The sequence below is a fragment of the Cebus imitator genome, unplaced genomic scaffold (genome assembly GCF_001604975.1).
Source record: "Cebus imitator isolate Cc_AM_T3 unplaced genomic scaffold, Cebus_imitator-1.0 Scaffold328, whole genome shotgun sequence".
In the NCBI taxonomy this organism is placed as follows: domain Eukaryota; kingdom Metazoa; phylum Chordata; class Mammalia; order Primates; family Cebidae; genus Cebus; species Cebus imitator.
The window spans coordinates 1,479,884-1,496,458 of NW_016107643.1; the positions used below are offsets into that span (position 1 = coordinate 1,479,884).

General features: G+C 37.9%; 1 protein-coding gene across 1 annotated transcript in view; it reads left to right on the forward strand.

Moving 5' to 3' along the window:
- The window catches only part of ATRN (attractin), a 163,190-nt gene that overhangs the window by 66,714 nt on the left and 79,901 nt on the right, over window positions 1-16,575 (forward strand). Inside the window, exons 7-11 of the mRNA XM_017504810.2 lie at window positions 6,834-6,924; window positions 8,194-8,437; window positions 9,811-9,994; window positions 10,708-10,862; window positions 12,520-12,604. Coding sequence (XP_017360299.1) covers window positions 6,834-6,924; window positions 8,194-8,437; window positions 9,811-9,994; window positions 10,708-10,862; window positions 12,520-12,604 — 759 coding nt within the window. The remainder of the gene's footprint in view (window positions 1-6,833; window positions 6,925-8,193; window positions 8,438-9,810; window positions 9,995-10,707; window positions 10,863-12,519; window positions 12,605-16,575) is intronic.

Consider the following 16,575-nt stretch of genomic DNA (forward strand, 5'->3'; position numbering starts at 1 on the left):
GCATGCTGTTGTACTTGCTCCTTGTCTGCCTTTGCCAAGTTCTTCAAGGTTAGGGACCATGTTTACTCACTGCACTCAGAGCTTAGCTCATAGAAGGTACTCAGATAAGTATTTATCAAATAAATGGGGGAGTAAATGAATGGTTTATTTCCTTCACAAACATCTGTTCCTGGAAATATTAATGTCACCTATTACTTTTTTTTGACTGATATACTTCATGAGCCACATTATTTTTTAGATCATAACTTTTTTTTCTACTTGATCAAAACATAAATTTCCGTAGCTTTATTTGTTTCATGTAAATATTAGCATAGTTCCAAGTAACGAACTTTCATGAAAAGTTAATTTAGTGATTCTTTTTAGAAGTAGTGTTTCTGGAACTTAGATTACAGATTTTATAGTCATTTACACTCTTCCGTAAAAGTATTTTAGGAATTGCTCTTTCTGTCTGTTTTCCTCATAGTCCTCTTAACCTAAAACTTTTTAATTGCATTAAAAAGCAGTTCCCATTTTGTTACCCAATGGTCCTCTTGTGAAATAAGTGGTCTTGGTCCCCTGGGTTAAGATTGTTAGTTAAAACTTGATTACCAAATTTCCTTCTCTTGAGCAAAAAAGAGCTTTTTTTTTTTTTAAGTTTAAAAGAAAAATAGTAAGAAATCGGTCAGCAGTCAACCAAATAAGGAAAGTAGCATCACCAAATCCAATAAATGTGTTTGTGTTGTTGTTGTTTGAGACAGAATTTCACTCTTGTTGCCCAGGCTGGAGTGCAATGGCACAATCTCGGCTCACTGCAACCTCCGCCTCCACCTTCTCCTGCCTCAGCTTCCCAGATGGCCGGGATTATAGTCACCACACCTGGCTAATTTTGCATTTTTATTAGAGACGGAGTTTCTCCATGTTGGTCAGGCTGGTCTCCAACTCCTGACCTTAAGTGATCCACCTGCCTTGGCCTCCCGAAGTGCTAGGATTACAGGCATGAGCCACTGTGCCTGGCAAATCCAATAAATGTTAAAGCAGACTCAGGGAACAACAAGGTGACCTGACCTGTTACATACCCCACGGAAACCACACTAGGGTAGATTCTAATAATTCTCAGTGATAGCCCAAAATCTAGAAGGAAGCAAACTGAGTGAGCATTACTGTTTTTGATGGTAATTGAAGAGCAGGAGACATAATTATGGGGGAGGATCAGGTAAAAAGGGGAGAAATTGACCAAGTGGCTGATTCCCTACCCAAGACTCAGGGCTTCTATTTAAATTAAAGTATGATCTGAGCACTGTTGTAGACCACAAGCAAAATCTCAGAGGAGAGGAGAGTCTGGGTATTTTATCCTAATAGACTGTACACCCTCTTATTTGAACCACAACATTTCCTTAGATTTCAGAAGAATAGATAGAACATAAAATACCAGCCCTCACACTAAAGCTATGGAAAGGATGGAAATTTGATAAACTTGTCTTAGATACAGTGGGAACAGAATTAAGAAATCACCCACACTTTGCAAATAAAATGTCTGGAGAGCCATGTCTAACCTCAGACAAATGAAAGAGGTGGCATTGTAGCTAGTGCAAATATTCTATGAAGAAAAAATAAAGAGGCAGAAAGACTGCAGCCTGTAAAATCTGACAAGAACCCATCATGGAAGAAAAGCAGCTTAAAGGAGCAGAAGGAGATCCCTTCCAACTGCTTCGTGCTACAGATCAACTTAATGAGAATTTGAATTCAGAAAAAGCTACAAGACAAGAAGATGATAATAACAGTGAGAAGAATTGGGAGGCTGTAGGCCTAAAGAAATATGAATACATTAGATAGCAAAAATTATAATGAAAATTGAATTACTGACAGGTTAATTGAGTTAATTGTAGTGTAGTGGAAAAAAGAAAAAATAAAAAACACATGAAGGACAGAAGGTGATCAAATATAAATATAATTGCTGTCACTGAAGAAAATAACCTAACACATGTAACAGATGGATTGAAACAGCACAAGGTGTTTCAGAAAAATTTTATAGTTTCTCAATGACAAAACCTGATTTTATCAAGTTATTGAATTTTTTGTGCTTGGAGCCTATCCAAGAAAAATAAAGTCATTAAACTTTTGGAATAAAGGACAAATTATTATTTGAGAAGCTTCCGGTAGTTCTGTGTTACCTACTGTCTGGGGTCATGTCTAGTCTCCACGGAGCCTTTGCCTTGGTCTTCAGGTGGCCAGACTGGGTTGGCTACCAGGCGATTATGGAGTTTGAAACCTGTACCCTGTGGTACATGATGGTTATTGGCTTGCCAGCCATCTTAAAGGGGTCAAGGGAGGTGCCATCACTCTAATGGAAGATATCTTTTTCTGAATTCCTGAAATCTGTCTTTGCTTATTTGCTTGTTTAAGTCTTTGAATCAGTTGTTCACTATTCTATTATCTTGGATTCAGCTCCCAGAAGGAGTGTTTATCTGGTACTTAGAATTTATGTTTTATTTTATCAGTATTGTTGTTGTCTTACATTTGCTTCTCTGTGTTGAGAGATAATTAACAGCATGTTGTTTAAGTGTCTTTTGGTAGTCCATCTTAGCCAGGTTATGGGGACCTGCCAGCACCTAAGTGTCTCTGACAAGCTCTTGGTCTGACTTACTGACAGAAGAGGAGCAAAATACATTAAGAGATAGATTGGGCTCCCTCCGTGTCCTTTGACAGAAATGTGGAGACCTGTTTCTGTGCTTCCTCTGTTTCTGTCTTCTCTTTTAAACTTACAAGCCTCTGGATTGAACATAAGATGTATGTATATATATGTGTGGTTGGAAGATGTATGTATATGTGTAGTCGGAAGCTATATGAGTCCTTCTCAGAAAACACCTTTCATAGCCAGAATTCCACAAAAGCTTTGTGCAGTTGTATGCAGTCCATTTTATAAAATCATATTCCTGGTTGGATTTATTTCTATTTGAAGTAAAATACAGTATCATGTCATTAAAAAATAGAGGTTGCAGGTAGGGAGAGAGGAAGAGAGAATGAGGATGATTCAGAATTCTTCAGGCTTCCAGGCAGAAAAGCAAACCATGAAGAAAAGAGAGAAATAAGCTGGCCACAGACTTCTCCGTAACATTTTCAGTACCAGCAGTGTTCAAGAGAGCAACATCTGCAAGGTTCTGGAGGAAAGAAAGGATAGTCAGCAAGAATAGTATACCCAGCTAAGGTGTCATTCTGCTGTAAAGCTAGCAGGTGGATATTCTCAAACAGGAGTGAACTCAGGGAAAGAGTACTACGAACTCTACTTAAACAAAACAAAACAAAAACCCACTCGACAGCGAAACCCAGGGGAGAATTGAAGAGCTCAAGAAAGAGAAGTTGTGGTAAAAGGACTATGAGGAGATTGATTCAGCTAAAATTCAGGACTAAATAACTGTGGAATTACTGTTACCAAATGTAGTATAATTTTTATAACAAAAATTGGAAGAAGAAATGAGAGGAAATGTGAGTGCTAAGATTTTTCAACTTTTAAAGCAAGAAGTTAGTGAATTCTTTACAAAAATAAATTGCATATAATTTTAAATTCAATCTCTAAATAATTTGTCATGTATTTTTAAGTGTGGAATATTCCAAAAATATGTAAAATAATAGCCAATGTCAATTTATATGCTATTCATATTTAATAGTTGTCACCAAACAAATGGTGACAAAAATATAACAAAATATTTACTTTAGATCATGTATAAAATATTTAGGATCAAAGGAAAGGCTTAGAGAAAATTAATGAATACCAATGCATTCACCACCGGGTTAGAAAATAAAACACTGCTAACACAGTTGAAGTCCCTTCCATGTTTCTCCAAAGTCCCAGAGATAACCTATATCCTTATTTTGGTGTCAGTTGTTCATAGTTTCATATACATGTGATACTTTACATATATATATTATAATTTACATATATATGAAAGTATAGCAGAATGAATAAATTTTCTGTTTTTAGTCTATAGAAACAATATTCTGCAGTGTGCTATTTTAGCTTAACATTGTTTTGAGATTTATGTTGACATATGTTGCTGGAGTATATTTTTCATTCTGTATACTTGTTCTATATCTATCTGGATATATTACCATATATTCATTGATTTTCAGTGGATGGACATTTGTTTCCTTTTTTGCTATTGTGATAAACTTTCTTATTTTTTTTGCTTGTATATGATAATATTTTTCAAAATTTTTAAAATACTTGGAATATACAGGTAAACTTTTATAGAAAAGCAGCAAATATTTACTTAAGGTAAATATAAATACCATTTTTTTTTCTGTTTTGTGAAAATTAAAATTAACTCTATTAACAGTATCCTCTTACATGCATAGAAAGATGTCTGGAATGATGTTTACTTAATGATACTGATTTCTAGATCATGGAATGTGGGATCGTTTTTAAAAAAAACTTTTAACTCTTTATTCTTTTTTTTTTTTTTTTTTTTTATGAAGTTTTGCTCTTGTTGCCCAGGCTTGAGTGCAATGGCACAATCTTAACTCACCGCAACCTCTGCCTCCCAGGTTCAAGCAATTCTCCTGCCTCGGCCTCCCGAGCAGCTGGGATTACAGGCATGCACCACCATGCTCAGATAATTTTGTATTTATAGTACATACGGGGGTTTCTCCATGTTGGTGAGGCTGGTCTTGAACTCCCGACCACAAGTGATCCGCCTGCCTCGGCCTCCCAAAGTGCTGGGATTACAGACATGAGCCACTGCACCCAGCCTAAAATTATTAATATTCTAACCAGCTGTTTACAGAGTTGTTCCACTAACAAAATCCATGTCCTGGGCCTAAATAATTGCTAAAATGTTTTGCACATAGCAGCTAAATGTAATCACACTAATATGATACCAGAAACAACTGATTCATCTATGTGCAACCTCATTTCCTTCAGATGCCTCCAAGGCAACTGAAATTCATATGTTTTGCCCAGTTGCAAGTACAGACTCAAATCACCTTGGATTTGAGTTAGGATACATGGATTGTTTTTTTGTTTGGTTAGTTGGTTGGTTTTGTTCTGTTTTTCAATTCAGGCATCTTGTTCATGGAACACTCATTATTTGCTTGAGATTGCTTTCATTGCCAGTTGCTTACCTTATTTACCACTGGAGTATAATCTACACCCTTTGACTCAATTGCTTGCTAAATTTTCCCTTCAGTTAAGAACTTTCTAGGCTTAAAGCAAAAAGAAGAAAGAAAGGAATATTTATTGGCTACGATTACAGTAACAGTCAGATAAGGCTGGGCGCGGTGGCTCATGCCTGTAATCCCAATACTTTGGGAAGCCAAGGCAGGTGGATTACCTGAGATCAGAGGTTCAAGGCCAGCCTGTACAACATAGAGAAACCCGTCTCTACTAAAAATACAAAAATTAGCCGGGCGTGGCAAGGCATGCCTGTAATCTCAGCTACTCTGGACACTGAGGCACGACAATCGCTTGAAACCAGGAGGCGAAGGCTGCAGTGAGCGGAGATTGTGCCACTACACTCCAGCCTGGGTGACAGAGCAAGACTCCGTGTGTGTGTGTCTTTTTTTCTGTGTGTGTGTGCGTGTATGTATATATATATATAATAAAATACAATAAAAATAAAATTAGCCGGTCATGGTGGCAGACGCTTGCAATTCCAGCTATCTGGGAGGCTGAGGCAGGAGAATTGCTTGAACTCAGGAGGCAGAGGTTGCAGCAAGCCAAGATCATGCCACTACACTCCAGCCTGGGTGACAGAGCGACACGGCATTTCAAAAACAAAACAGAAAGTCAGACAGACACTTGATTTCTTCTTTCTCATTGATATTTTTAAAAAATTCATCCGCAGGCCAGGTGCGGTGGCTCACACTTGTAATCCCAGCACTTTGGGAGGCCAAGGCGGGCAGATCGCTCACAAGGTCAGGAGTTCAAGACCAGCCTCACCAATATGGTGAAACCCCGTCTCCACTAAAATTACAAAAATTAGCCCGGCATAGTGGCTGGTACCTGTAGTCCCAGCTATTCAGGAGGCTGAGGCAGGAGAACTGCTTGAACCNTAGAGACGGGGTTTCACCATGTTGACCAGGATGGTCTCGATCTCTTGACCTCGTGATCCACCCGCCTCGGCCTCCCACAGTGCTGGGATTACAGGCTTGAGCCACCACGCCCGGCCAACTCTTTATTCTTTATTGGTTACATTATTTATAATGGGCATGTGTGATTTTTATAAAAACAGTATAGTTTTTAAAAACTCAAAGTGAGTATTTTAAGATACTGAATGTGATTATTCAATAATGCATGAATAAGTATAAACTGCATGGCAGGATTATAAATTATTTTCTTTTTGGCATTTTTGTATTTTAAGGTCTTTATATTCATAGTACAAGTGAAATGCTATAGTGGTATTCTGGCATTTGAAAATATATTTTTAGTCAATTAGATAAAGAAAAGGAAAGATTAGTGATTTTCTTTTGCCTGATTATCATCCCTTTTTTGATACCCATCTTTTCTCTTGATAAAATGAAACAAAAGTTATTGTAATAAAATTTTAAGTCCCTTGAGTACAATTCAACCTTTAAATGATTTAGACTGTGTACCTAAGAGGTTTTCAGGAAGTGTTAGAACCTTCCAGAAGATTTGTAGTCCTTTCTTTTCCCAGGATTTTGTAGTCCAGCTCCTCTTCCTGAGTTACCACTTGCCCAGTGGGCCCAGGTGTCAGGTTTGTTTGCAAAGGTGACAAGTGCCCCCTTACATCCATGGTAGGTTTAGTGAGCATCTCCAAACTGGATTGTGTCACAAATGAAATAATATGAGATGTTCTGTTTTATTAGTTGAGTGAAAATATGATCTGTTTGTTTTGTAGGTATGACCTTGCTTCTAGGGAGTGGCTTCCACTAAACCGTTCTGTGAACAGTGTGGTTGTTAGATATGGTCATTCTTTGGCATTATACAAGGTAAAATATCTCCACTCTGTACTAAGCAAGAAACCCAACTTTTCCTCAGTTACTTCATGTATTATGTAGTTGAAAAGCTACATAAGTATTGGTTTTTAATTGGGGAAAACCTTTTATTGTGGGCATTATATAATTGGCTAAGTTATAAGTAGAAATTAAAATGGAAACTTTTTAAACTTGAGATTATAATGGCTTTAAATTGTAATGGGGTATTATAATTATGGCACTAAATGGTTAAAGATATGGATTAAAACGTGTAGATTAGCTTTTATGCTCATAAGTGAGTTTAGCTAAGAATAGCCACATTGTAATGTGGCTGAATAATCATTTTCATTTCCTCATTTTTGTAGATAGATGGTAAGAAGTGGCAACTATTTTTCTAAGTCATTTTATACTGTAAAAGATTCAGATTCATGTGAGGAAGTCCAAGAAAAATGGTGAAGTACTACAGATGTAGAATATGATTAGTTTTATTTCCCTTTTTTCTTTTTCATCTGTTTCCTAGTAATTCACTGAAAGGTGCCCTTTGCTAACCCTTAAAATTTTTTTAATTTATTTTTTATTGAGGTAAAATATACATATATAATGGTGCCATCTTTACCATTTTTAAGTGTACAGTTTGGTGGTAATAAATGCAGTTATATTCTTTTTCTCCTCCTTTATTCTCCCCTGCCAGCCTGCCAGCCTCTGGTAACCACCAATCTACTGTCCATCTTCATGAGATCCACTTTTTTAGCTCCCACATATGATTGATAACATGATTTGTCTCTCTGTGCTTGGCTTATTTCACTTAACATAATGACCTCCAGTTCAGACCATGTTGCTGCAAAATGACCAGGTGTCATTCTTTTTAACAGCTGAATACTCCAGCGTGTGTGTGTATGTTTGTGTGTGTGTGTGTGTGTGTGTGTGTGTGTGTAATATATATATGTGTGTGTGTGTGTGTATATACCTATATATTATACACACACCACATTTTCTTTAATTATCCATTGGTGGACACTTAAGTTGATTCCATGTTTTGGCTATTGTGAATTGTGCTGCAGTTAACATGGGAGTGCAGATATCTCTTTGTTGGGTTCACTTTAATTCTTTTGGATATATACCCAGTAGTGAAATTGTTGGATCATATGGTAGTTCTATTTTTAGTTTCTTGACTAACCTTTTTTAAGCTGAGAATAATAATTAAGCTTTTGAACTGATGCTTCTCTGTTTTCAGAGTTAATCTTTTCAATGTTTTAAAGAATTTTGTTTGCATTTTTTTCCTAGGATAAAATTTACATGTATGGAGGAAAAATTGATTCAACAGGGAATGTGACCAATGAGTTGAGAGTTTTTCACATTCATAATGAGTCATGGGTGTTGTTGACCCCTAAGGCAAAGGAGCAGTATGCAGTGGTTGGGCACTCTGCACACATTGTTACACTGAAGAATGGCCGGGTGGTCATGCTGGTCATCTTTGGTCACTGCCCTCTCTATGGATATATAAGCAATGTGCAGGAATATGACTTGGGTAGGTATATCTTTTCTAGTAGATGTCTTTTGAACATCAGATTTAAAACCTCTAAGCTTATTATTTTGATTCTTTAGAAAGATTCAACCTAATCTTGATTCAGCACTTTATCTTGAAAAAGTTGGGCTGGGTGTGGTGGCTCATGCCCGTAATCCTAGCACTTTGGGAGGCCAAGGTGGGTGGATTACCTGAGGTCAGGAGTTCAAGACCAGCCTGGCCAACATGGTGAAACCCCATCTCTACTAAAAATACAAAAATTAGCCCAACATGGTGGTGGGCACCTGTAATCCCAGCTACTAAGGAGGCTGAGGCAGGAGAATTACTTGAACCTGGGAGTTGGAGGTTGCAGTGAGCTGAGATTGCACCACTGCATTCCAGCCTGGGGGACAGAGTGATAACTAATCGCAAAACAAACAAATAAAAAACCAAACAAACATAGTTAACATTAATATATTACCAGTGAAATGCAGATTATTGATGCTCCTATGTAATATGTATTTGTCACTGTCAATTTGGTAAGGAGCCAAAGATGACACAAAATGCTTTGGATGTTTAAAATGAATAAATAAATAAAAATGATTCAAAACAACAAATATCGAAGAAAAGAAATATTTGCCTAGCCCTTCAGAGACTGGTTTAGTGGAATATGATTTACCCTTTAATATATGATCTTTTCTTTGGTTAAATTTTATTCTACCTATTGTTGTGCAGTAAGAATACCAGCTATAATTAACATTTTGTGAAAGTAGGCCTTTAAAGTTTATCTATATATTGGTCACCAAAGGTTATAGGGAATTCAGTGTTCTTTTGAGTGGAATCTGAGTCTTTTTATTTTATCTATTGAGACAGGATCTTGCTCTGTCACCCAGGTTGGAGTGCAGTAGCACAGTCATAGCTCACTACAGCCTTGATGCCCTGTCCTTAAGTGACCCTGTCACCTTAGCCTCTCTAGTAGCTGGGACTACAGGCATGTGCCACCACTCCTGGCTAATTTTTAGTTTTGGTAGAGACGAGATCTTGCTATGTTGTCCAGGCTTGCCAACATAGCAGGCCTCAAGTGATCCTCCCACCTCAGCCTCCCAAAGTGCTGGGATTACACATGTGAGCCACCTTGCCTGGCCCTATAAGTCTTCAAATTTAGTTAATTCTTTGTCTACATGGCATATTAGAACATCAGAACAGAACAGACTGGAATTAGGCCACATGGTTTTGTTATAAGTTTTTACGTGGCTCTCTTTTAAATATAAAGATAAAAAAGTTATATGTATCAGGTCTCCTGAAATCCCTTTTTATGCCCTAAGCTCTTTGGGCATTTTCAGTAGTAAAGAGGAGGAGCCTGCCATGCTTGCCCTTAACTGTTTTTCTTTTTTCAGATAAGAACACGTGGAGTATATTACACACCCAGGGTGCCCTTGTGCAGGGGGGCTACGGCCACAGCAGTGTTTATGACCACAGGACCAGGGCCCTATACGTTCATGGTGGCTACAAGGCTTTCAGTGCCAATAAGTACCGGCTTGCAGATGATCTCTACAGATATGATGTGGATACCCAGATGTGGTGGGTACTTTTTATTGAGCTTTCACTTTAAGGTATAAATTCTGTAGTGGCAATTGTTGAGAAAATATTGTGCTTTTTGTTTTCATGCCTGGCAGATAATTTTGTTCAGCATTGTATATAGAGAAATTGGGAAATAGAGGATAATAAAGTAGCTAGTATTTATTTTGTTGCATTATTCTGTAATCTGTAGTAGGTTGGTTAGAAAATGCTTGGAGTTTTTTTAACAAATGTAAACCTGAGTTATGAAATAATGTAATTATAAAGCAATAGTTTTTCTTCTTTTTCCTCACATATTGATACCCTGCTATGGATACGGATACAAATAATCATTTTTAGTAGCTATGCAGTACTCCATTTTGTGGGTATGCTGAGATTGTGCAGGTGAAGGTTTTGGTTTCTTTGTAGTTTTTATCTTATTAAGAAAGCATTATGCATTAAGCTTCTGTTTATATTTCACAAAATTTCTGCCCAGAAACTGGGTATTATATAGCCACAGGATATGAAGAATTTAAGGTTCTTAATATATTTTGCCAAAATTCTTAATGGTCTTTAAAATGTATTGTTGAAAAAGTTACTTATATGTAGGGAAACATCTGGAAAGATTTGTACATTTGGGTCTGAGGTTAGTAAAATGGTTGTGCTTGCATTGGCAGATAGATAAATAGTCTTTAAAAACTAACCTTGTATTTATTATTTCTAAATAAACTCAAAAGGACCATTCTTAAGGACAGCCGATTTTTCCGTTACTTGCACACAGCTGTGATAGTGAGTGGAACCATGCTGGTGTTTGGAGGAAACACACACAATGACACATCTATGAGCCATGGTGCCAAATGCTTCTCTTCAGACTTCATGGCCTATGACATTGGTAAGTTTCCCAAAGCCATTTTAGCTTCAGGCATCGTTTTGTATATAAGCAACATTTAAAAGGAGACTGAAAATATTGCCAGTTCAAAATGGTCAGGCCATTTGAAAGAGGTCCAAATAATATTTTTTATATTCATTTGACTAATGTTACACATCTGATAAAAATTATTTCTACATTAAATTCTTTTTGAAATCACTCCTGTTAATTGCTTGAATGCTAATTTTTGAGGCTGAGTTGAGGTGTCTAGTTTCTCTTTTGGAATGTTATGCCTACCTGGTAGTGTTACACAGTTGTAACCATCAGCACTGTGTTAAAATTGGTTCATTCCTAGAAAACTGGTTTCATACATGGCCTTGGTGTGGTAATACACCAGACCAGAAGAGGGCAGTATTTGTTCATGCAAAGCCAATGCATGCCAGATGGTCTGTTTCATAAAAATCATCAGATGGTCATTTTAAACAAATTATTTTTTTTTTGATCATGGTAAAATACACATAAAATTTACCATCCTAACTATATTTATATGTCTAGTTTGGTGAAATTAAACACATTCATAATGTTACACATCTATCACCACTATCCATCTTCAGAATTTGATCTTCATCGTTTAAGACTGAAACTCTATACCCATTAAACAGTAATGTCCCATTTCTTCCTCCTCACAATGCCTGGCAACCCCTATTCTACTGTCAGTCTCCATGATTTTGACTATTCCGAGTCAGACATTTGTTTTTAATAGATATTTGTGTGCCAGCCACTGAGTTTGTACATTGAGAAGATCAGAGGAATAACTTAAAGCCCTTAGCCTCAAAGTGGAAGAGGTAGAGAAATGAGCAGATAATAGAATTGTACTTCAGGGTGTTTCATGCTGAAAAGAATGTATGAGAGCACCTCTGAGTACCCGTTAAGTCATGGAGGGAACACCTTCTTGAGGAGGAGCAATCCCTTCTGGATCCCTGGGGACACTAGGTGTCAGGCAGGTGAAGTTAGGCAGGACTCTCCAGGCAGAGGAAACCCATTTTGCAGAGACATATAGGTGGAAGAGTCCGGCACATATTTAGGGCTCAGAGAGTGAGACACTGAGTATGAGGTTGGCATAGTATAGCAGCACCCAGTTGGTATTAGATCCAGAAGAGAAGTTGTTAGTGTGAGTCACAACAAAGGAAAATTAATCAATCTAGGGGACCTGGGAAAGGACTTTTTAAAAATTCTAGCATTTAAATTTTTTGTTGTTTTATTTTCTGCCTGTATTTTTCCATTTTAGCCACTACATTTGAGCAAATCAATATAGAAAAAAGTGGAAAATAATTATGAAACCCATATGTTTTATTGACATAAGCTTTGTAGAATGTAAAATTTGCTTGCTTTAAAAAACATTTTGGTGGATCAAACTGATAGGCAGTCAGGTGAGTGATCCAGAGGTCATGGATTTTGGGTGTGTTTGCTAGTTAGAATTGCAGTATAATCCCACCTTTCTTTCATGCCCTGTTTCTCTGCTGCTGCTGCACTTTAACCCAGAAATATTGCTGTAACTGAGAAAATTGAGAGGCATGTTTTATGAAGCTCCCTTTATTGTAGCCTTCTTCCCAAAGAAAATGTCAGGTCCTGTTGATTAGAAATGGTAGTCCCTTCTGAAATATGTTTTTCTTTCTCCTAGCCTGTGACCGCTGGTCAGTGCTTCCCAGACCTGACCTTCACCATGATGTCAACAGATTTGGCCATTCAGCAGTCTTACACAACAGGTAATTGGAGAAGTGCTTGCTCCTTTTCTTTTGTGTTTAAAATGAAAATGAGGTAAAGTGAATTGGACTTACATATTATTCCCAAGATTCCTTCATCCCAGTAGATTTTTTACAAGATTATGTGGGTATAAATTTTCTGATTTATGTTCAAAATATTTGATATGGATATGAATTACTTCGAATGGCATGTTTATTGACCCGGTTTTGTTAGCACATAAGAGTGTGAGTATGCTGTTTGGTGTGGTCTGAGTGCCTGGGGCAACAAAAGTTACATGCATGTCATTGTCTTATGCCCTCTGTTATTGTTTGTGGTACTTAGGTTGTCAAGTTTCTAATAGTTGTATCTGAATAAGAAGTTTGGAAAAAAGGAGAGAGGGCACTTCAGATGGGGAATAAGGTGGGAGAACAGAGGTGGAGAGATTGTGAAGCTTAATGTAAATCAAGCCCTTAGGCTCTGGATAATCAGAAGTCTGCAGTTCATTGCATTGTATTGCTTGAAAATGCCTGACCAAAACTACCAGAGCTCTTCAAAAAATCAGTGCTTGGAGAAGTCTCAGTTAAATAAGGGAGATTCAGAGTGGCCACTCTACTTGTTCCTTACAGTGTGCTTTAAAGATTTTTAAGAAGTTAAACAGCCTAATCATGTTTATTAATTTTTCTCATTCAGTTTCTACTATTATTATTGCTGTCTACTTTCCCTTTTAAAATTCTAAGCCATATAAATCCTAAGGATGTTTAAGTGTTATAATGCCTGTATCATGTTAGAATTCTTTCGGCTTTTGAGATTTCTGTTGTAATGATGAAAGACAGATGAGGTAATTTAATTTACATGAGGAAAGATGAAAGCCTGGGCATGGTCGCTCACGCCTGTAATCCTAGCATTCTGGGAGGCCCGGGCTGGCAAATCACTTGAGCTCAGGAGTTGGGGACCAGCCTGGCCAACATGGTGAAACCCCCATGTCTACTAAAAATACAAAAAAAATTAGCCGGGCATGGTGGCAGGCACCTGTAGTCCCAGCTACTCAAGAGGCTGAGGCAGAAGAATCACTTGAACTCAGGAGGCGGAGATTGCAGTGAGCCGAGATTGTGCCACTGCATTCCAGTCTGGGCGACAGAGTGAGACTCCATTTAAAAAAAAAAAAAAAAGCGAAGGTGAGAAAGTGACATATTTTGGAGATGTTGTGAAGGAAGAGTTAACACAATTTAGGAACTGGCTACTGGGAAAAAGTGCTATCTTTATAAGGTAATTATTTAGTTTTTTAGCAATGTATATGGTTTTACTATGAGAACATTTGACAGAGACTAAAATGGAAGGATATCTGGCCACCTTGATCTTTTGAAGTATTATTGTAAATCATAATCTGGAATTTCCTCAGCACAGAAAACTCTTAAAGCTTTCTAGCAAGTGCCTCTTGAGATTTTCATCTGAAATGCAGTGGGACCGTTTTGTCATTGTCTTGCCTGTGGGAGCCTGGCATCAGCTGTCTTCATTTTTGTGTTCCTAGTGTTCTCCTAGCACAGCATTTGGCACATAATAAACATTTGCTAAATGGGAGGTATTAGTACAGTAATAACTAGCAAACCAATGAATCTTTTATAAAACATTCTCAGGTTTTATTCGAACTCAGAGAAGAGAGAAATTGAGACTTTACCGTAAAATGTAGTTTATCCGCGAGTCAGAATTGGGAATGCCTTGCCTGAGTTGTAATGTTTTTATTTTTATGTGATTCCAATGGTGTGTTTGAACCCTGATATGTGAGTATCTGTATGTGTGAGACAGGATTGGGTAGGCAGCAGGGGACCCTGAGGGAGGCCATGTACTAAAAGGCCATAGTTTCGGTTTCATTTTATGAAATAATTTACTAAAAATAAATTTTCACTTTGTTTCTTCATGTTTTAAGTCGATCAACAGCGTTGGGCAAGTTTTGCCTTCCTTGGTTGTCACTGAGGTTTTGAGGGAGGCAGGAAGAAGGTGGAGAGATGGCTGTGACGCACCAGTGTGGCAGGAGACGCAGCTATGCCTCTCTGTTGCCTGCTGCATGGGTCTCTGAGGGACTCTCCCCAGCTTTGCAGAGCCCCTGTGCAACCAGATGTATTCACAATTGCTGAGAACAGCAACTGTACTGGGAAGAGGAGGTTACTTATTTGGTTTAAGCAACAAATTAACTAGTTGAATCCAGCCTGCTTAATGTGGTAGTGAGTAAGCTGATAGCAAGGTTAAAAATGAAAACTGATATTCATTTTTTAGTTTTTGAAATCTACAGTAGATATTTAAGATTAGGCCAGACATGGTGACTTATGCCTGTTATCCCAGCACTTTAGGAGTCCAAGGCAGGAGGATTGTTTAAGCCCAGGAGTTTGAGGCTGCAGTGAGCTATGATGGAACCACTGCACTCCAGCCTGGGTGACAGAGTGAGACCCTGACTAAAAAAAATATATATTTCAGATTATAATTCATTTTCATTATTCACAACTCTATAAAGTAACTATAAACACTGAATTTGTGAATATTGAATTATTGCTTCTAGGGGAAATACAGGGTTATGTTTCTGTAAACCTCTGATGACAACATTTTCATCAACTAGTCAGTATATATAACTTTCTTTGATGTGTGTTTCTACTTAAAAACATCTTATTTAATATATATTCTTGATTTATTAACATTGAGCTCGCAGCCAACAGCACTTTAACTCATGCCTGAACAAAGCTTATGTAACACATGTATTTTCTCAGTAAGGCTTTTCACAGCCTTCTTACACTTCTTACACTAGACAGCACTTCACCACTGCATGGGGGGCCATTTTCAACAGTAAAAGCACTAACGTAAGGCACAAAATGCAAAAAACACGGCACTAGATACATCATGGAAGAGACATGTTTGTAGTATGACAGTTGAAACAAGAAGGGAGAGCATCTCCCTCTTTGACTTTAGCTGGGAATATGCATGTTTGTCACCTCAAATTTTTTGCCATTCTGTGCACACATGCTAGTAAATGACCATGAAACTACTGCAAGTATTGATTTTGTAGTTAGAAATGGATTTTATAAGCAGGTGAATTTGCAAATATGGAATCTATAAATATGGACATGTGTCACTGAATGATAAGTATACGTTCTGAGAAATGCATCCTTAGGTAATTTCATCATTGTACAAACATCACAGAGTGTACTTACACAAACCTAGGCTACACATCTAGGCAATATGGTATGGCTTGTTTCTTCTAGCTGCAAGACTGTGCAGCATGTTGCTATACTGAATACTGTAGGTCATTATGATGCAATGGTAAGTATTTGTGCGTCCAAACATATCTAAATGTAGAGATGGTGCAGTAAAAATACAGTATGAAAGATAAAAAATTAGGCCGGGCGCGGTGGCTCAAGCCTGTAATCCCAGCACTTTGGGAGGCCGAGGCGGGTGGATCACGAGGTCAAGAGATCAAGACCATCCTGGTCAACATGGTGAAACCCCGTCTCTACTAAAAATACAAAAATTCAGCTGGGCATGGTGGCGTGTGCCTGTAATCCCAGCTACTCAGGAGGCTGAGGCAGGAGAATTGCCTGAACCCAGGAGGCGGAGGTTGCGGTGAGCCGAAATCGCGCCATTGCACTCCAGCCTGGGTAACAAGAGCGAAACTCCGTCTCAAAAAAAAAAAAAAATTATACACCTGTGCAGGCCACTTACCATGAACGGAGGGAGTATGCATGACTGGAAGTTGTTCTGGGAAGGTCAGTGAGTGATTGGTAAGTGCACGTGAAGGCCTAGGATATTACTGTACACTGCTGTAGACTTTGTAAACACTGTACCCTTAAGCTACACTAAATTTATTTAAAACTTTTCTTCAGTAATAAATTAACCTTAGCTTACTAGATGACAACCATCATATGTGCCATTCATCATTGACAGAAACATTGTTAGTGGCACCACATAAATAGGATGAGGATTGGCTGTCTTTTAAAGGTGAAGACTTAAT